Genomic DNA, 21,730 nt, shown 5'->3' on the forward strand with positions numbered 1-21,730 from the left:
TTTTAGGTGTGCCGTGTGCGCCTTCTGATCTTTGAAACACTCTGTCTCACTTCTATCGAACACACTGGGACCTGGCGCATTTACTGTGTGTTAAAAGGACCTCAACCTTCGGTTCACTTTTAAAACCTCCATCGCCCAAAAAAATTAAAAAAGCAACCCTGCCCGCAATAGAAGATCCAGCAGCCCCACGTGGGGCTCAGTGGGGCCGGGCGGGGCTGACAAAGAGAGCGGAACCAATGTATCCCTGTATGGCATGTTGTCATGACAAGGAGCTCTCTCAGCCCGGCGTAGGAAACAAAAATTCCACGGAGGTAGAGGGCAGCGCTGGGACCAACAGGAAACCATTAAAATATAAAGTATGGAGGGGTGGAGAAAACAATCAAACAATTAACAGCGCGGAGCTCATGACGAGCGCCGCGCTGAATATGTATGGAAGTGAGTGTATTGCTGCAACTCAGCTTGCTGGGCTGCAAAAATTGTAAAAGAAAGTTCTCCTCCAACACACATAAACCACAAAAGCAGACAAAAACAGTAGTTAGGTGGTGCTGCTTCCAGAATAAACAGAAGTGAGTATCGGACCAACAGCCAATTACAAGCCAGCTAACAAGAGTAATGCCAAAGTTAAACTAATGGTAAGCGGCAAGAGAACTTAAAACGGCAATAGGGGGAGTTTCACCCAACATACAGATTACGTGATGCCTCGGAGAGACAGCGCATGCGCTGCCTAAGCGAGACCTAAAAAAAGAAGGACCCTTCCCAGTGGACCCTGAAGAAACCTCATGGAAGACAGAAGGTTGGAGAGCCACCTCACCCCTGAATACATTGGGAACCAGGATACCTGCCCCAGGGGAGCCCAGTGGATAGGTGTGAAGTGGAGTCAGAAACTGCCGCCGAACCCAGTGGAGGACTCCAGGGAGATGCAGCTGCTGGAGAAGGAGAAAGTGCCCGGTGCAACCCAAAGGTGGATTCAAGAGGAAAAGTACCTGCAAGCGAGGGGACAAAGTCTATGCCACGGAGGAGTGATCAGGAGGCACAGAAGATGAATGCCCACCGTTGTCAAGTGTTGCAGGAGGGTTGACAGTGACCTTGGAGCTGCAGCTGTTAGGACCAGGCGATGCTGAGGAAGACCAGGAGTCGTTCACGAGGTGTCCCACGTCGGATGTCGAGAGTTGAGGTGCCTGTGTCCATCAGGAGCACCAACAAGCCTTGGCAACTGCAAACAACATGGAAAGTGAAGAAAGTGCAATGTCAGGACCAGCAAGGTCCAGGTGATTCACCACAAGCAGGGGAGTCAGGGCAGGCCCCAAGCAATCAGGGGAGCCCACAGAAATCAAAGCAGACCCTCAAGAGGACCCACAGGCCAGAGGCACTGGAGTCGCATGAAGACCTGGAGCAGCTCACCAAAGATGCAAGCCCATGATGCAAGTGATGAGGGCAGAACAAAGATCTAGGCCACAGGAGATGCTTGAGGTTGGGGCTACTTAGAGCCCGAAGATCTTGGGGGAAGGAATCCAACAAGCCTTTGCAACTGCAAGTCAAGACAGTGCACAGGGGTTCGGTTCCTGCAGCTCCGACGAGGGATACTGGCCTCAAACTTGGTAAGAGGACAGGTCAAGCCTCGAGGCATATGAAGTACCACCACCTGTGCTGCTGAGCCTTTTCGAGTCCGTGGGAGCCCAGGATCAGCAGACCGGTCAGCTTAGTTGAGGCGCCTGCAGATGCAGGGAAGTGACTCCTTCACTTCAAGGGCGATTCCTTTAGGTGTCTTGGATGCCCACAGGCCTTGGAAGGCTCCTGTGTGGTGCACAGGCACAGATGTTGCAGCAGACGAGCATGGCGAGGAGATCAGGAACAGCAGGAGTCTTCCGGGTTGGAGCCTTGATGCCCAGTGTGAAGTCCAGAATGCCTAGACGGTTGAACAAGTGGTGCCTAAAATGAATCTTGTCCCACAACGAATCTGGGGACCCTCAGGTAAGCCCTTAAGTACCCTAAGGAAAGGGTTGGGACGATTCATGGTTCCCTCCCAGGGGAGGGGTCAGACAGTGGGGAGGATTTTCACATATCCTTTATCCAGTTTCACGCCATAGCAGGAACCAATGGCTACCTGAGCTGGTTTGAACTGGACTATGCAAGGAGGGCACCAAATGTGCCCTTCAAGCAGAGTAAGTGGTGCAGGCCAGCGCCCCCACCCTAACCCAATACACTAAACCCTGTCTGGGAAGTGGTCACACCTCTCTGTGACAGGATACCTATTGTTCTGTCTTCCCCTGCTCGAGCTTGGCTCAGCAGCAGGAGGGCAGAATAGTGTCTCTGGCCAGCAGCAGACATGTTGTGAAGTCCGGGTCTAGAGGACTGGTACCGTGAGCTCTGAGGGCCTCCCGGAGGAGCTTTACAGTGCATGGAATCATATGTCTCACATTGTTTGCAGTGTGGGGGTATGATTCACAACATGTTTGATACTAAACATGATAGAATTTGTTGCAGCCAGTTTCAAGTTGGTCAAGGCGCAATGACGCAGTGCCCCTATATACATCATATAGCTGCCTCAAAACCAAGGAGAATGGACTTTGTAGGTCGTTGGGGTGTCCTGCTCTTGCAGGGACACCCTCACACTTAGAAACAAGCACCCTGCCTTCAGGACTGTAAGGCCTGCTGTAGGGGTGACTTATAGGCTTTAAGTGTAGTGACCTTAGTTATAGGGAAACCTATATCTTTCGTAAGCAGTGCTAACACCAGCTTACACAGGCTGCAATGGCAGGCCGGTAGTTACAATTTGAGTGGGCTTCCAGGGGTGGCATAATACATGCTTCAGCCTCTGGGGGACTCCTGTAATACCTATGCCCTGGGTACCTTAGTACCATATACTCGGGACTGATAAGGCTGTACCAGTGTCCAATTTGGAATGTACCGAAGTACTTACCAAATCAACTTAGGAGAGAAAGCACAGAGACTGGGGGCCTGATTAGCAGGATCCCAGTCAGACTAGTCAGAAACAGCATTAAATCAAGCAAAAAGTGGGGGTAACCATAAAAGCAGATCCTACTTTCTACAATGGTGGAGTTAAAATGTCACTTGCAGCAGACCGGCTTTCACTCTGAACTTCAACAGAGCTCAGACTCAACAGCTGGACATTAGTAAAGATATAGTGAACCAAATAAAAAGGATGTGTAAGCAGGACCAAGATGGTGGTGGAGTATAAGTGAGGCTTGGGAGCTCCGACACATTAATAAAGAAGAGATCACGTCATAATGCAAGATCAAGTGGAATTTGCAGTGAACGTGGTTAGGGAACACACCTAGAGCCTGGCAATCTGAAGGACCGGACTCTCAGCAGACATTATATGGAGCGATGTGCCGGTGCATTTCAATTGTAAATAGGGGAGAGAAGTGAACATGCGACTGCCTGAAAGTATGGCAACCAGATGGAGAACCGAGGAGGAATCCTTACATTATGGCCATTATGCTGTGAAATCTGAGATCACCTTGGACTATGGGCAAAAAATAATCCACTTTCATATTTTACTAAAAAAAATAGGTTTCAGGTTTCAGAATGTAGATTACATAGGGTGATAGTTTCAATCTATCTAGTTGTTTGCCTAGTAAAAGAACAACAATTCAATTAAACAAGAGTGAATGATCTATACTGCGTTCAAGAGAAATACTATCAGCCTGCACTGCAAGCTAATGATTTCATCAGTATGTGGAATGCAAAATATATACTCGCAAGTTGAATAGATATTCAACTTCAAACGCTTATGCCACACTTGTACAAAAATAAAAACAAAGAAGCTGCTCGATAAGGTACTATTTGCAGAAAGTCATTAGAAGTGTTTATTATAGATGTGAACATTTTTCAGGAGCTGTATTGATAAGAGTATTGCATTCTTCTTTTCCCAGCCCTCACGTGTTTTGGGTCTGGCACAGCCCTTCGTCAGAGTCTTATTACAGCTCAAATACCCTTCAAAAAATTATTTTAATATTTATAATAAAGAAGAAACCCTTTCAATGACTTCTTTGCAACTGATATCTTGTTGAGTAGACTGTTTTCTTTCTTTTCTTTTTTTTTTCATTCGGCATGTGCTTTTGAAGCGGAGTAACTATTCATCTAGGGAGTATGTTTAGTATAGCAGTCTCCAGTGCCTGCTGGTACATGTGAGCATTGCAGCTGTAATGTTGTGGTGCACGTCTGGTTCAATTCAGTTGTATTAGAATGTGGGTATACTATTTCAATTTATAATCAAAGTTTAAAAAAAAAAGATGGTAGTGGCTGATTGGGAGGCGGATTTGTAGCTAATACAAGAAGGGGCCCCCTGAGATAAATGTAAGGCAGACTAGCAGGGGCTAGAAGACCAAAGACCAAAAAAGATAAGTCTGCCCTATATGTTTTAATTAAAGGCTCATAAAGAGTCCAACAATTTGCATAAGCACAATAGTGAGCTCACTGATATTTATGGCCACTGTAGGAGAGTAGGGTCTGCAATCCTATGATCACCCAGATTTTTTGCTTTTTGCTTCACTGGTTTACGACTTTCCCTGGCTGTGGGCCTGCTAATCAGACCCACAGCCTAGCTGTTCTCTCTACTCCAAATTGTACCCAGGTACTGAATTGGCACTGGGCCCTCACCAAGTCCCTGTACCCAGGGCTGAGGTGCACCCAGAAGTCTCCCAGGGGCTGCAGCATGTATTATGCCACCCCTGGGCTGACTGACTAAATCAGACACAACTGGCTGCTTGACAGCTGGGGCAAAGTGGTGTACTCACCCTCTGCTGTAGATATAGTATTCCTATATCTAAACCTAAATGGGCACACAGACCTCCTATCAGTCACTCCTATGGCAGGCCTTGACAATCCTGAAGGCAGAGTGCTTGGAATCGTGTGAGATAGTGCTCTGGCATGAGCTGAGCCTGTCTGCGGCTTTCGGGATCCATCCCTTAACCGTTTCCATGATATCGCATACCATATACTCTTAAGTGCATTATAATCCTCGCGGTTAAATGCCAACTCTGGTATCGCTTTATAAAAACATGTTGAGTAAGGTGTCATACGAATTGGACTACTAACCCCTCGCCAATTCTGGCGACGGGGTTAGCATTCCACCCTTCTAGAGGGACACGACATGTATGTAACCTGTAACCCCGGTTAAAGTCAGACATAGCCTCAGCTCCACAAGATGGATGCTGCCACCGAGACACAAGTCTGCCCTCCTGCTGCTGGGAGTCTTCCCAGCACAGGAGGCAAGGACAAAGGGTTTCCTGCCAGGGGCGGTGCCAGCACCGTCGCAGACAGGATTTTGTGTATCCTAGGTAGGCAGGGCTTTAGAGGAAGGTGACTGCAAGTGGCACCCCGGTGCTCACTGTGCATAGGCCGGCTGGAACCAGTTCCAGGATCACTCCAGCCCCTGATCTGGGGAAAGCCCGCCAAAGGAGAGGGGTGTAACCACCCCCCTCCTAGTCCCACCCATAGGGCAGGACTTAGTCGCGTGCCAGCCCCTTTTTGCAGGATAAAGGTAGGAACTGGCCCCCTTCCAAATTAGATCAATCTTTGAATCCTGAACCGACCTTCTACACGAAGAACTCAAGACTCTTCTCAAGATTTCTCCCTTGTGACTAAGGAGTAGTCACCCTGCAGCAGCAGGCACCAACCAAGCATCGCGGTTTGTTGCCAGTCTCTCCTCCGGATCAAGACTGCTCCAGCACGACGAGAACCGGCTTCCCTGGCACCTCTGACCTCAACCTACATCATCAGCCCAGCTGTGATCCGTGGGTGCGACGAGACCTCGAGGGACCGGCCATCTTCAGAACTGCACGACGCTTGTCCAGCACGACCACCGAGTGACCCTCGACTGAGTGCTTTGGGGTAAGAGAAACCCCGACCCTGAGCAGCTCCAGCACCGAAGTTCAGCCCTCCTGCATCCACGAGATCTGCGTGGGGCCCTTCTGCTCTTTGCTGCTCACCGCGTTGTCCAGGTCACTTGCCCGTTGGCTAGTGGCCCTCTTACGACGCTTCACGACGACAACCACCGCTGGTCTGGTTGCTCCAGACTAGCCCTTGCTTCCCTCCAAAAGAGGAGCACCCTGGACCCTCCTGGTCCACTCTAGACTCCATTTTAAGTCCACCGCGTGGGCTTGCATTTGCCAAGACTTGTTGCCCCAATCCTGGGTCCAGCGACGTCGACAGCAGAGACCTTCGTGGGACAGCTCGCACCTCCATCCTGGTCGCCGACAACGCCTCCTGGTCCGAGACACTGCAGAGCCCAGCAGCGCCCACTCACCTGGTCGAGGTGACTTCGTCCGGTGCCATCCTGGTGCCCACCTAAATCACTGGCTAGTGATTCAGAACTTGGTCCCCTCTGCTTACAGGTTTTCTTTTTCCCTGATCCAGGCTTGGATCACCACGAACTTCTTCACTGGCCGCCTGCAACTTGAACCCTATGCAGCCGCAGCCCCTGGGCTAGGTAAACTGAGTACTCCGGTGCTCCAGCATAGTCCAACACCCTAAGTGTTCGGATCCACTCTCGTTTTCGACCCACCTAGTCGGGTTCGCCCGAGAACAGTAACTTTGTGATTGCTAGTATCTATAGACTTGTTCCCGCATTACGCGTGAGAGTTCCCCGTCTGCACACGGCGTCCCTAGGCCTCCTGCTTCTAATCCAAGGGTTCAGCATTGTAGGCCTAGCGTTTCTACAGTCTAGAAAAGTATTACTTACCTGCTAGTAACTTCGCATTCCACTTCTTGTGTATATGGTTTTTCGTGCCCCTCGGGCATTTGTGTAAATTGTGCGACTTTCAGTAATTCTTTAAGAGTTTTGTTGTGTGCTTAGCTCCCTGTCTCATAAGGAGCCAGGGTAGTCCTGTTATAAATAAATATACTTTATTTTTGATAACAACTTGTGTGGTGTCCTTTCACTTGGTGTTCAAGGGGTAATGTGATGGTAAAACAGCTGGCTTAACACGCCCTCTAGAGTCTTAGCCTTAGACTGCTCGTATCCATGCTACTAGGATAGCTGGTCTATAAGGTTGACTTACAACCAATCATCAATAAGGGTTGTTTGGACTGATACATAGTGATCACTAGAATAGTGAGCACTGCATATTAGGCCAACTTCTCACAGCCACCACATTTTAATTCTTCACACATCATTTGAAAAAATATATCATTTTATTTTCATTTGTAAGGATATCAATGTTATTCAATAAATAAGACAAAACATCATTCAAAAGATATACAAATCACAAAAATTTCAACACAATACAAGAAGTTTACAATACAACAACCCCAAAATACCCACTCATCTTTCATTCATCATCACAGAATCATTCCACTAGGCTTGCCACACATTCCATCAATCACACCAGTTAACATAACATAAAAGCCTCAGTACACATGATGTAATAATATACTGAGGTTGTCCTGCGGAATCCTCTCAGCAACTGGCTGGGGAATCAAGATGGTAATAGCAGGACAAAAGATCACCACGCCGACGCGCGTTTCAGTGCCAGGCCCGATCTACGGCCGCACCTTCGTCAGGGCATGTAAACGATGGGGATTGGAGGGGGCAATATGTCAAGGAGGTGGCCACTCTCAGTTCTGAGTGGTGCAAAAACGCTATCTCGTAAACTTCTAAGGGCGGCGTTTTGCTGGGTTTACGATTTTCTTAATGGAGGCACTTAGCTCTTGAAGGATACACACAAACAAAAAACAACTGGTGGTTTTCAAAAAACCAAAGACGGGGAAGGCAGAAAAACAGCTACACGTGCATGATTTCACGTTGTAGAAATGAATGCATAGACCGACCCACTAAATGTAATTTCATAAGTCAGATTCACGTCTCTCAATTACACAATTTTCATGGCTAATAAATAATCAGCATAGATTGGCCTCCTCGCTTCTGGCGTCTCGGGGCTCTATCGAGTATACACGGAAGGTTTCGGTCTGATTTCAGAAAAGTCCCCCCCGGGACGTGGCCGTTCAGGTCCAACTATTCGCACGGATTTGGTTTGGTCCCATAGGGCAGAATATGTGGTACATACAGCGAGAGGCTGTCCTAAGCAATTGGGAAAAGGTCTGGGGGGCCTGGCAGGCGTACAGGGAACAGAGCCGAAGGGGGAGGGTTAGGGGGTCAAAAGGCAGAAGGGTAGTGATGAACAAGTTACTTACCTTCGGTAACAATATATCTGTAAGAAACAGTAGTTAGTATTAGATTCCTCACCTTAGAATATCCCCAGGCGTCAGACTGGATCCGGAATTTTTTGCGTAGCAGTACCCTTGCGCGTCGGTAGGCGTCGTCTGCGGCTCCGCGTCCGTCGTGGGCGCCGTGATGACGTCGTCGGAGTGCTTAGACGCCGCCTCTGCGTGCTGACGTCATTTCTTAGACACAGCTTTTCCGCGCCAGAAACGCAGAGCCATGTTAAAAACCAACACTGGTGCCATTGAAACTAGGGCCCTGAAAGGGGATGACCTTAACCCTAGATATCAGTTTGCAGAATGGGGAGGATGGGTGGGGCGGTAAGGAATCTAATACGAACTACTGTTTCTTACAGATATATAGTTACCGAAGGTAAGTAACTTGTTCATCTGAAAGAAACAGGTTAGTATTAGATTCCTCACCTTAGAATAGATACCCCAGCAATACCAACCCCGGTGGTGGATCTGCGAACCAATAATCACACCAGAAAGTCCTGGAGGACAGAACGGCCAAAGAAGCCATCCCTCCGGACTTGGCTGTCTAGGCAGTAGTGTCTTGCAAAAGTGTGCAGCGATGCCAACGTAGCTGCCTGACAGATGTCCTGCAGGGGGACTCCCCGGCCCAGGGCAGTGCTAGCCGCCGTGGCCGGAGTGGAATGGGCTCTCAGCCCAACAGGAGGCTCCTTCCTCCAGGACGCAGGACTACCCACAGAGAGATGGTTCTCTTGTGCACCGCCCGTCCCTTCTTAGCGCCCACGTAACCAACAAAGAGTTGGTCATTCACCCGGAACTGGCGTGTGCGATCCAGGTAGAATGAAAGCGCACGTTTTGGGTCCAGACGGTGGAGCCGCTCTTCCCCTTTAGAGGGATGCGGTGGCAGAAAGAAGGTGGGCAAGGTTATAGACTGCCCGATATGGAAGGCCGAGACAACCTTGGGCAGGAAAGATGGCCTAGTCCGCAACACAACCTTGTCCGGATGGACAGAAAGGAAAGGGGGTTTGGATGAAAGAGCCTGGAGCTCACTCACTCTCCTGGCAGCAGTGATGGCAACCAGGAAAGCAGTCTTCAAAGTAAGAAGGCGGAGAGGACAGTTGTGAAGTTGTTCAAAAGGAGCTCACATCAGAAAGGTAAGAACCAGGTTCAAGTCCCACGGAGGCATCACAAATGGAACAGGGGGGAACATGTGTGTGATGCCCTTCAGAAAACGAGTTACAATGGGGGACTTGAACAAAGAAGGTTGATCAGGCAGCCTTAGAAAGGCTGAAAGTGCAGAAAGGTAGCCCTTGATAGTGCCCAGAGCAGAGCCCTGCTGGGCAAGAGAAAGAAGGAAGAGAAGAACCTCAGAAAGAGGGGCAGAAAGTGGATCCACAGCCTTTGCTGTGCACCATGCCACAAATGTATTCCACCTACAGGCGTATACCGATTTTGTGGAGGGACGCCTGACTGCCAGAATGACATTACATAATTTACAACAAGGGGTGGTGATGGACAGAGTCTCTGAATTAAGCAGAGTACTCTCACCCAGTCAAGAGATCAGGGCTAGATCCAACACCGTTTTTTAGCTCATTGCACCATCCCAGTTTCAGAACCTGGCTGTATGCAAATTAGTCTGTCCCTGGCCCAGTGCATCATGGGAACAGGGCAGACCAGACTACAAAAGCCAATTCTTACACTGGGAAGGAAACAAGCTTCCGGGGACCGGTTTCTGCCATTTCAGGCGTCTTCGGCCCGGCTTGCTTGAATCCTGATGGTGCAATGAGCAAGGGACTCACATCTGAGTATACCCTTCCACGCTTAGGGTGGACAAAATAATTTACAACAAGGGGTGGTGATGGACAGAGTCTCTGAATTAAGCAGAGTACTCTCACCCAGTCAAGAGATCAGGGCTAGATCCAACACCGTTTTTTAGCTCATTGCACCATCCCAGTTTCAGAACCTGGCTGTATGCAAATTAGTCTGTCCCTGGCCCAGTGCATCATGGGAACAGGGCAGACCAGACTACAAAAGCCAATTCTTACACTGGGAAGGAAACAAGCTTCCGGGGACCGGTTTCTGCCATTTCAGGCGTCTTCGGCCCGGCTTGCTTGAATCCTGATGGTGCAATGAGCAAGGGACTCACATCTGAGTATACCCTTCCACGCTTAGGGTGGACAAAATAATTTACAACAAGGGGTGGTGATGGACAGAGTCTCTGAATTAAGCAGAGTACTCTCACCCAGTCAAGAGATCAGGGCTAGATCCAACACCGTTTTTTAGCTCATTGCACCATCCCAGTTTCAGAACCTGGCTGTATGCAAATTAGTCTGTCCCTGGCCCAGTGCATCATGGGAACAGGGCAGACCAGACTACAAAAGCCAATTCTTACACTGGGAAGGAAACAAGCTTCCGGGGACCGGTTTCTGCCATTTCAGGCGTCTCCGGCCCGGCTTGCTTGAATCCTGATGGTGCAATGAGCAAGGGACTCACATCTGAGTATACCCTTCCACGCTTAGGGTGGACAAAATAATTTACAACAAGGGGTGGTGATGGACAGAGTCTCTGAATTAAGCAGAGTACTCTCACCCAGTCAAGAGATCAGGGCTAGATCCAACACCGTTTTTTAGCTCATTGCACCATCCCAGTTTCAGAACCTGGCTGTATGCAAATTAGTCTGTCCCTGGCCCAGTGCATCATGGGAACAGGGCAGACCAGACTACAAAAGCCAATTCTTACACTGGGAAGGAAACAAGCTTCCGGGGACCGGTTTCTGCCATTTCAGGCGTCTTCGGCCCGGCTTGCTTGAATCCTGATGGTGCAATGAGCAAGGGACTCACATCTGAGTATACCCTTCCACGCTTAGGGTGGACAAAATAATTTACAATTTACCCCCTTTTCTGTATCGTTTTTGGCCACTATAGGTGTGGCAGGGTATACTCAGACATGAGTCCCTTTCTCACTGCTCCATCAGGATTCAAGCAAGCCGGGCCGAAGAGGCTGAAATGCCAGAAACCGGTCCCCGGTAGCTTGTCTCCTTTCTGGTGAAGAATTGGCTTTGTAGTTTGGTCTGCCCTGTTCCCATGATGCACTGGGCCAGGGACAGACTAATTTGCATATAGCCAGGTTCTGAGCTGGGATGGGGCAGTGAGATAAATAACGGTGATGGATCAAGCCCTGATCTTTGGACTGGGTAAGAGTGGTCTGCTTAATTCAGACACTCTGTTCATCACCACCCCCTTTTCTGTATCGAGAATGACATTACAGACTTCAGGAGGCCAGTCAAATGGCCTCAACTGTCGCCGCTCAATCTCCAAGCATGGAGGTGGAGACTGGACAGGTTCGGGTGGAGGACCATCCCCTGCTGCTGCGACAGAAGGTCCTCCTGAAGAGGCAGACGAACCGGGGGATCGACTGACATACTGAGTCGCTCGGGATACCAGTACCTTCATGCCCAGTCCGGAGCCACAAGGATGACTTGGGCCCGGTCGCGTTTGATCTTCTTCAGCACTCTGGGCAGAAGTGGTATAGGCGGAAAGGCGTACAACAGACCGCAACTCCACTCGCGACGAAAAGCGTCGCCGAGCGAGTGCCGCCTTGGAAATTCCAACGCGCAGAACTGATGACATTGCGCGTTCTCTTCGGTGGCGAATAGATCTAACCAAGGCTCTCCCCACTGCTGAAAGAGGCCTTGCGCCAAGTCCGAGTTCAGTCGCCATTCGTGATCCATCATGCACCGACGGCTGAGTACGTCCGCCCTGGCGTTCAGAGAACCTGCCAGGTGTTGAACCACCAGGGTCACGCCCTGATGTTCCAGCCACTGGCGCAGAGCCTCCGGGCAAAGGGTCCACGACCCCACCCCGCCCTGTTTGTTGCAGTACCACATGGCGGTGTTGTTGTCCGTGAACACTTGCACTACACTCCCCCGGACAGAGGGGAGGAATGCCTTCAGTGCTAGACAAGTCGCCCGCAGCTCCAAAAGGTTGATATGGAGCCGGGACTCCGCCAGAGACCAGAGGCCTCTGATCTCAGCCTCTCCCATGTGGTCTCCCCAGCCCTGGAGGGACGCGTCCGTCACAACTACGTGCTCCAGTTGGGGAAGGGAGAGGGATCTGCCGCTGACCCAATCGCGGTCCGTGAGCCACCACTGTAGCTGTCTCGCAGTGCCCTCCGAGATCAGGACATGGTCGGACAGGTTGCCCTGATGCTGGGCCCACTGAAACTTCAGGTACCACTGCAGAGCCCGCATCCGCCACCGGGCGTGATGCACCAGAAGGATGCAGGAGGCCATCAGCCCCAGAAGCCGCAGCGTCAACCTGACCGAAACCCGGGATAAAGGCCAAAAGAGTGGAATCAGAGCCTGAATATCCCGGACCCAGCTGTTCGGGAGGATAAACCCGAAACTGCGCCGAGTCGAGAACCGCTCCGATGAAGAGGAGCTTCTGAGAGGGGCACAGGTGTGACTTCGGCACATTGATGGAAAACCCCAGCTGGTGCAGGAGGTCTGCCGTCATCTGGAGGTGGCTGACGACTGTCTGGGACGAGCCCGCCTTCAACAACCAGTCGTCGAGGTAGGGGAAGACTGAAACCCCTAACTTGCGCAGATGAGCTGCGACCACCGCCATCACCTTTGTGAACACCCGTGGGGCGCAGGTAAGGCCGAAGGGGAGCACGGTAAACTGAAAGTGCTCGTGGCCAACCGTGAACCGCAGGTAGCACCCGTGGGCCGGCAGGACGGGGATGTGGAAATAAGCGTCCTGCTCGTCCAACGCTACCATCCAGTCTCCTGGGTCCAGGGCAGCCAAGACCTGAGCCAGTGTCAGCATTTTGAACCTCTCCTTCCAGAGGAAGCCGTTGACGTTCCGTAGATCCAAGATAGGGCGTAGGTCCCCTTTGCCCTTCTTGGGTACCAGAAAGTAGTGGGAGTAGCAACCACACCCTACTTCTGGCCCAGGAACGCGCTCGATGGCCCCCTTGGCCAAGAGGGCCGTAACTTCCTCCTGCAGAAGTCGCAAATGATCCCCCGATACGCGGTGGTATTGCGGTGGCTTGGCTGGAGGGGTCGCCTCGAAGGGGAAGGGGTAGCCCCTTCGGATGATTTGCAGCATCTACTTGTCCGATGTGACAGTGTGCCAGTGTATGAGGTGATGGTGAACCCTGCCCCCCCCCCCACTGGCGTCACATGGGCCTGAAAGCACGGACTAGGAGGGTTTTGAGGCGGATGCTGCGGGGGAAGGTGTGGACTGACCTCGCCGTTGCCCCCTACCGCCACCACGGCGGTTTCCACGGCCGCCACCGCGTTGGATATTACCCTGCGGTGCGTGGCTGGCAGCACGTGTGGGGACGCCCCTTCCTTGGCCACGAAAGGAGCGAAAGGCACCCATTTGCTGGCGCGGGGCCGAGAGGCCCAAGGACCTGGCCGTAGCCCTGGAGTCCTTAAAGCGCTCAAGCGCATGGTCTGCCTTGTCGCCAAAAAGGCGACGGCCATCAAGCGGCATGTCCATGAGTGTATTCTGGACATAGGCCGAGAAGTTGGCGGACCTCTAACAGGCGAGGCGACGAATCGCCACCGTCGTTGCCATCGCTCTGCCCAGTGAGTCGGTGGTATCCAGCCCACACCGGATAGAATACCGTGCCGCATCTCTGCCTTCTACAAGGACCTGGCCGAGTTTAGCCCGTACCTCCAACGGACATTCTGGCAGCACGTCCACGACCGTATCCCACAGAGAGTGGGTGTAGCGGCCCAAGAGGCATGCGGTGTTGGAAGACCGCAGTCCCAGACTCAGGGAGGAGAATACCTTTTTGCCGTATTGCTCATACCTCTTAGATTTCCTGTCAGGCGGAGCCGACGGAAATGCGGTCTGGGAATTGGAGGCCTGGATCACCAGGCTCTCAGGGGTGGGGTGGGTTATCAGGAAACAATGGTCGCCAGGGGCCGGGCGGTGGCGTCTGGCCACGTTCCTATCTACAGGCGAACCTGTAGCGGGCCTGTACCAAGTGCCCAAAAGAACGTCGGTCAAGGCCTCATTAAATGGCAGCAGAGGCTCAGCCGAGCTTGACTGCGGTTTAAGGACCTCAGTGAGGAGGTTAGTCCTCACGACCGCGACGGGGAGTTCAAGGCCCAAGGCCTTGGCCGCCCGTGTCAGCACCACACTGTAGGTTGCCCCCTCCTCCGTAGCCACGGTAGGAGGTGAGACAAAACCAGGGTCTGGCGAGGTGTCCTGAACACTGGCATCCCCAAGTCCACCTGTCCAGTCCTCCTGTGTCAGAGGGTCCGCCGGAACCGGATCGAGGGAGGCATCGGGGACGGCGCCGCCCGAAGACGGCGCCGGAGGTGACACCTGAGTGACCGGTACCGGTGAGGTCGTTAGGTCAACCGGCGACGACACGGATCCAGAAGCGGATCCAGTGGGGCCCTGCGGCGCCGAGCCCGAAGGTGCCGGCGGCGTCGGGGCCGAAGCACCCGACGGCGTCGGGACAGAAGACCCCGATCCGATAGGGCCCCCAGACGGGTCCGCTGGGCCCTAAGGCGCCGCGGAGCCCGTCGGAGGAGTGGGAGACCTCATGGCCATGAGGAAACGTTCGATCTCCTCCGGCGTCCCGTGTGGCCCAGGGACCGGAGGGTGTGGGGACGGACGCGACGCCCGCGACTCCGACGGAGCCGTGTGGGCGGTGTCACCCGAACCCCCGGCCGCGTCGCGCGAGCATCGGGGGGAGTCGGAAGTGCGATGACGTCTCTTCGACTTCTTGTGCTTACCTGACGACTTCGACCCTGAGGAGTGATGTCGACTCCCGGAGCTATGATGGCTGTGCTCCCGCGACCGGGTCCCTCGACCTTCGTCCGGACCGGGACCTTTCACGGCACGGGGCCGACTGCCGGAGCTCGAGTCGCTTGCGGGACCGCTCCCGCCTAGCTTTCGAAGTCAGGGCCCGGCAGTTGGAGCAGGTCTTGTCGTCATGATCGATGCCGAGACAGGGGAGACACCGACGGTGAGGGTCTGTGACCGACATCAGTCGGTCACAATCCTCACAAGGCTTAAAACGTGGCATCCCTACCGGCAACGTTCGGAGTCGAAGACTCGAAAGAATGATCAAAAAGAATCGTAAAAGTTTTAGTCAAAAAATGACTAAGGTACCACTTTTTCCGGATCTGCGCTGCTAGCGTGGAAAAAAGAAGAACTGATGTCAGCACGCGGAGGCGGCGTCTAAGTACTCCGACGACGTCATCGCCCACGACGCAGACGACGGACGCGGAGCCGCAGACGACGCCTACCGATGCGCAAGGGTACTGCTACGCAAATATTTCCAGATCCAGTCTGACGCCTGGGGATATTCTAAGGTGAGGAATCTAATACTAACCTGTTTCTTTCAGATGCAAGTACTATAATGATGGCCCGTAAAAGCGTCAAATATGGGTGTCAAGATATACTGATGGGACTGTTTGAAATGCCTGAGATTTGTGATGCACAGAACTGCAATTTATTATGTGATTGCTACATGGTATGCAGAGCCTGTATTTCGTTTCGGTTTCGGAATAAAAAAACTAAAAAAACATTTTCCATTTAAAGAAGTTCCCAACCTTGAGGTTTTCAGGACAGAACTGATGGCCATACATGTCAATGGCAGAAAGAAATATGGATTCAACTTGATTATGTCGCAGTTCATATGAAGGAAGATGTGATGCAATTAGGACCTAAAAATAAAGAAAATACTTTTGTGAAATCATGAGACAATTTTCAGTACATAAACTGACGCATGCTTTACAAACACTGTGTAGTAATCCTTAAAGAACTCCAAACAAATGCGTATTCATTCAGGCATGCCTCAAATCTAGGGAAAATGAAACAAACAAATTCTAGGCTATAACAATCTAGACATTAAGAATAGACTTGCTAGTGAGGTGCAATATTTAAAAAGCTGTGTTGCATTGACGCAGGTTAGTTCTGTCATAACAAGGATTCAAGCCTGGGGTTGGTGTTCAAACACAAAAATTAGATTGTTATGCTTACACAAAGATGTTCTGAAATTAACTGAAAGCTAGGCAGAAACAGCAAAAACGTAACTATTGCCAAGAAGCTATGTCTAAGTCAATGAAACAAGAACAGATGTATATAAGACCAGTATTGAATATATAATCTACAAAATACAACTCACCTGTCTTGCTCTCAAAGCCACTTTCGAGTGTTCAGTTTTACTCAACTGTGTCAGCTCATTGAGAATGGTCATCAGTTCATCAGTAAGGGTGGGGTCGCGGCCACACAACTGATCCTGGAGGGGAAAATAAAAATGGTTACCAGTAAATGACATTCATTGTGTGCCACTAGTTTCATGGCTTTACTGTACAGTGGAAAGTATAGCCAAATAGCCTGAAGTTTCAGTTGCAAAATCTTTTACTTAAAACATTTTAATGTATTTTATTTTTTGTTTTTGTGGTACACTTTTCAACTATCATGATGTATTTATCAGGCAGAAAAGAAAATCGTAAGAGAACACATTAATGAAATATAGAAGCTGTAGCAAGTAATTCCAAAAAGGAGTACAATTACTAAGAACTAGGGTGTGGTCAGAAACAAGACAAACTTGAAAAGTGACGTACTTTCAACAATGTATTGCGCAACCAGTTAACATTCTGGGATTGAATGAGGCACAGCACTTACAAATCAGTGCATCTGCCAATTGTGAGGAATGCAATGGAATGTCGTCTTTTCCCAACACATCTAGTGGCCTGGTCCATTCTGCAGCTTTTGTAGATGACAAACTTAACATTTGTTGAATCTGATCACTAGCAGCGCACTTGAAAAACATTATTTGGGGTACACCGCGCTGACACCCATCATCCAGGCATCATGCTACTTTTGATGAATCTACCATTCCAATGGTCGCAGATGAAACTTCAGACCATTGCAGGCGAATATAGCATTACCAGATGGATTGGGAAAACAAACTTAAGTGGGGCCTGTGTCAAACTAGCTCCATCTATTACAGTTTTGATTAAGAAGAAGTTGTGATTGTGCCGAGTGTGTCTAACTGCAAAGAGAAGATACTAGTATTCTTACATTCAGTAGTAAAGACCATTCATGTATATTAACCAGTAAAGGTTTGGCAATGACCACAATAATATTTGATTCCCTAGGATGAGGGTTTTATAGGGGCTGCCCCCTCAATTTTAACTTTAACCTCTGTTGAGAGATATAATCAGGAAAACCTGGAAAAAGAGTGCCCGGAAAAGATATTGATTACACTACTGCTAATAGCAAAAATAATATAAAGAGTGGTAGAATTCAGAGATTTAGCCAATGTCTTGCGGTTCTCTTTTTTTAATTGCTCTAATTCTGATTCTCTGTAATTTCTCCCTTGCACCCCAGCACAGTTTCGTGATCTGATACTGCGGTGTCGATTAATCGAATATTATTATTAGTGACCAATGCACAAGTTACTTACCTTCGGTAACGATATATCTGTAAGAAACATTAGTAGTGATGAATTCCTGGGGGCGGAGCTTGCCGGCAACGATGGCGTACGCGTGATCCCTGAGCTCCGCGCCGCTGCCCAACATTATTCATTAATATCCTACACCGGCTGCAAAGTATGAGTCATAAAGAACACCAGCAGGCACCTACAACGCTCCGGTGTGCAACAGGAACCGGCTCGGAGCACTAAAGACCAGCTACGCGAGCCGGCGGCGAAGACGAACCTGTGAGGCCGCGAGACCGCGACCTCGCGTGCACCCGACACCCAGCGACGTTCCGCAGAAGGGGAAAAGACACATGGACGATTGAAGGTCTTCCACACGCAGCGCTATCCGCCCGGGAGGGTCCGATGAAAAGGGGTTTGCAGTGGCGCAAAGCTGATTTCCTGGATCGATATGGACACTGGCCCACTATGCCAATATCAATATTCCTGGGCAGTTAGTCGCTATCTACACTACGCACAGTGAGTTACGGAATCTTGGGGTCCCCGCTTGGCGCGCTTGGTGGGCTGGAGCCCACACGGGGCCAGAACTCGAACACAACGTGCGCTCTGGTAGGCCATCAGCCCCCAGCTATTCACCTGCGAGCCCGGGGGATAGATCTCGGTGATCTGATGCTGGAGACGGCCTGGTAGGGAAGTGCGCCAACGGAGGGCCGAGACGGCAGAGACGCTGTTAAGGCCCGACGCCCTGGGCGGGCTCTGCCACCAGCCAGTGCACGGGGAGGCCACACATCTTTGGCGGACCTAGAAGTTTGCCAGCAGTGAGCTGGCAACCTGCAACCTGGTGATCTATACAGCAGAGTCCCCAAGTGTAGGCCTAACCTGATAGGCGCCGAATTTCACGGCGGCCATTACGAAAGGTTTGCGCGACTGGCAGCCGGGGAAGGGAGACAAGACTCAGAGCAAACTCCCTTTTGAGAATTGTCGCAACAGACCACCCGAAGCTCAGGAGGCAGACCATGCAAGCTCGGCGAGCTGCGTAGGAAATACTGACTATTCTGACATCAAAACTATGCTCCTGGCGATGGAGAAGGGCCTACAGGACAGCATGGCCTCGATTGGCACTAAAATAGACGCCCTAACTTATTGGATGGATCGCATGGCGGAGCGTGTAGACAAGCACGCGGAGCGGTTGGACATGTCTGAACGACGCCTCACAGAGGTCGAGGAGGCTCAAACGGGACTGGACGTCGATAATAAGAAAATAGGGAAACTCATGCAAACGCTCCAGGAGAAGACTGAAGATTTGGAGGCCCGTTCACGACGCTCCAACCTACGCATCACAGGAGTTCCAGAGACGATGCAAACGGGCTCCATAGAACTGTTCGTTGAGAAACTCCTTGTCACGTTGCTGGGAGAGAACGTCTTTTCACAAATGTTTATAGTGGAGCGCGCACACCACTCGCTTGGCCCTCGCCCTCGCCCGGGAGCCCCGCCACGACCCATCATCACCAAGCTCTTAAATTATAGAGACAGGGATGTGGCCCTCCGACTGGCCAGAGATAAGAAGTTGCAGTTTGAGGGCTCCGAAATCTCCCTATATCCTGATTTTACAGGGAAAGTATAGGAGGCGCGCAGGCACTTTGCCCCGTTTAAGAGCCAGCTCCGAGAACTGGGACTAGATTATGCCATGTTGTACCCCGCAAAATTGAGAGTCAATCGGCAGGGGCACGCACACTAAAGCACTGCAGCAGGCCTTGAAGGGATGGTCTAGAGAACACCGCAGAGATACCAACAGTCATATGGAAGGAGAAGAAAATCAGAGCCAGTTGGAGGAGAAAGACTGAAATGTTGTGCCCTTGAACGCCCAGGGTACTCAATTCACGCAGACTGTACCGTGTCCTGGACTGATATTGAGGTTGACACCCACTTTGTTTTCTGGTCGGTGGCTGGCAGAGCTCCTCCGACGTAGGACTGATGACGAGATGGACCTGTCCGTGGGTGAGATTACTCTGATGTATGTGTCATATATTATGTTAGCCCAGTGGGATGGTTAGTAGTAGGCTGGCAGACAATGTGACTGGAGACGTAGGGTAGACGTTGTATCTGACTTTTGACATTATACAAGTAATGGACGCAAACGTGACGATTCCTCTTAGGGCTCATGCGATTTCTCCTAATGGCTGTAATAACTGCCGAGAATTCCACGGAGCATGCTCCCAAGCTTAGGGCCCTCACATGGAATGTTCGTGGCCTGAATGACCACCGGAAAGTCAGAAAGGTCATTAGTTACTTGCAGCGACAACACATAGATATAGCCCTACTTCAGGAGACCCATCTGCCAATGTCCAGTACTATGCTCCGCAGCAGGGGCCTAGAGGGTAACATTGCAGCGGCAGGCTTCACTTCGCACGCCAGGGGCGTGCTAACGTGGGTGAATCCGAAATCGAAACTCACTTTACACAGTCTAAGAGCAGACGCTGAGGGTAGATTTGTCATATCCAGGTGTACTGGACCTGGTCTGGAGTTTGTGATCATTAATACATATGGCCCCAACTATGACTCTCCGGAATTTTACCGTGCCCTGGTGCCCATTGCTAAGCAATATGACACTGACTGCCTCCTATGGGGCGGAGACCTCAACCTGACTCTAGATCCTGCTTTAGACAGGTCGGTTGGCCCTCCACGCAGGCCCTTGGCAGCTGCCTTGGAACGGAGGAGTGTAATTACAAGTTTGGACCTGACAGATGTATGGCGGTCCCGAAATCCGGAGCAGGGGGGATACACACACTACTCCGCTTATCACGAGATTCATACCAGAAGAGACTACTGGCTGGCACCCACTTCCAGGCTAGGACAGATCAGGAACTGCAAGGTACTGCCTAGAACCTTATCTGACCACTCACCAGTGCTCTTGGAGTTGCGCATCCCAGGAAAGACCATTCCACCCTTCACGTGGAGATTCCCACCCTATTCTCTTCTGGACCTGGTGTTCAGGGGAGAGCTTGCAGAAGCTATTGACGTATACTTTGAGACAAATGTGGGCTCTGTAGACAGTTTCCAAGTGGTCTGGGAAGCATTCAAGGTATACATAAGGGGCGTGGTAATGTCCAAACACTCTAGAGTACTCAAATCCATCAGACAGAGATTGGCGGACCTAGAACGACAGCTCGCTGCCCTAGAGGGGAGACAAAGTGGGCAAGCGGACAGTACGATAAGTGAGGAGATTAAGACACTACTTGCTGCATATCATGAAGAAGCAGACAGGGAAGTTAAACATATGAGGAAATACGCAACGGCTAGGACTTATGGGGAGGGGGAAAGACCCAGCGCAGTATTAGCCAGAATCATAGGTGGGAAGAGAGGGCGACAACGCATCTCCGAGCTGAAGACTGTGGATGGTGAGGTGATCACTGAAGAGGCTGACATAGCAGAAGTCTTTAGGGCCCACTATACTGAGCTATATACATCCAAAAGTGGAGACCTTGCGGACGATATTACTGATTATCTAGACCACATTGACATACCCACATTGACGAATGCGCACAGGGAATTCCTTATGCTCCCCATAGAAAAGGACGAAATTGTAGAGGCTCTTTCCAGTATGAGGTCTGGCAGCGCACCGGGCGCGGACGGCCTCACAGTGGGGTTCTATAAGACCTTCAAGGACCAGCTGCTTCCGCACCTATCTGCTCTTCTTGGCGACATTTGAGTGGGGGGCAGTATGCCACAATCCATGAGGGCGGCTCTACTGGTCACGATACTGAAACCAGGCAAACCACGCGACGAGTGTAGCTCGTACAGACCCCTCTCTCTGATAAACGTCGACACTAAACTGTTTGCTAAAGTGTTGGCTAATCGCGTGGCGCTCATCGCGCCAAAACTGGTGGCGCCTGAACAGGTCGGCTTCATCCCCAGCAGAAACTTAGTGTACAACATCCGGACGGTACTGGGCACGATAAAACATGTGCGGCAGGACAGGAAGGCACTGGCAGTGTTCCTTGACATGGAAAAGGCCTTCGATTCAGTAGAATGGCAATTTATGCGTCTAGTGCTGCAATGAATGGGCCTAGGACAGCCATTTCTCCAGATGGTAGGAGCACTATATCACCGACCGCGAGCCAAGCTCCGGATTGGCGACCTGGTCACTGACCCCTTTTCC

At 51.0% G+C, this 21,730-nt stretch overlaps 1 protein-coding gene across 10 annotated transcripts in view; it reads right to left on the bottom strand.

Annotated features, from left to right (window-relative positions):
- ACACB (acetyl-CoA carboxylase beta) overlaps nt 1-21,730 on the bottom strand; it is a 2,338,068-nt gene that overhangs the window by 1,283,870 nt on the left and 1,032,468 nt on the right. For all 10 annotated transcript variants that reach the window (XM_078667379.1, XM_078667377.1, XM_078667383.1 and 7 more), the window contains 2 exons: nt 16,312-16,425; nt 15,737-15,850 (listed from right to left, as the gene is read on the bottom strand). In XM_078667379.1, coding sequence (XP_078523505.1) covers nt 15,737-15,850; nt 16,312-16,425 — 228 coding nt within the window. The remainder of the gene's footprint in view (nt 1-15,736; nt 15,851-16,311; nt 16,426-21,730) is intronic.

Source organism: Lissotriton helveticus, chromosome 11 (assembly GCF_964261635.1).
Source record: "Lissotriton helveticus chromosome 11, aLisHel1.1, whole genome shotgun sequence".
In the NCBI taxonomy this organism is placed as follows: domain Eukaryota; kingdom Metazoa; phylum Chordata; class Amphibia; order Caudata; family Salamandridae; genus Lissotriton; species Lissotriton helveticus.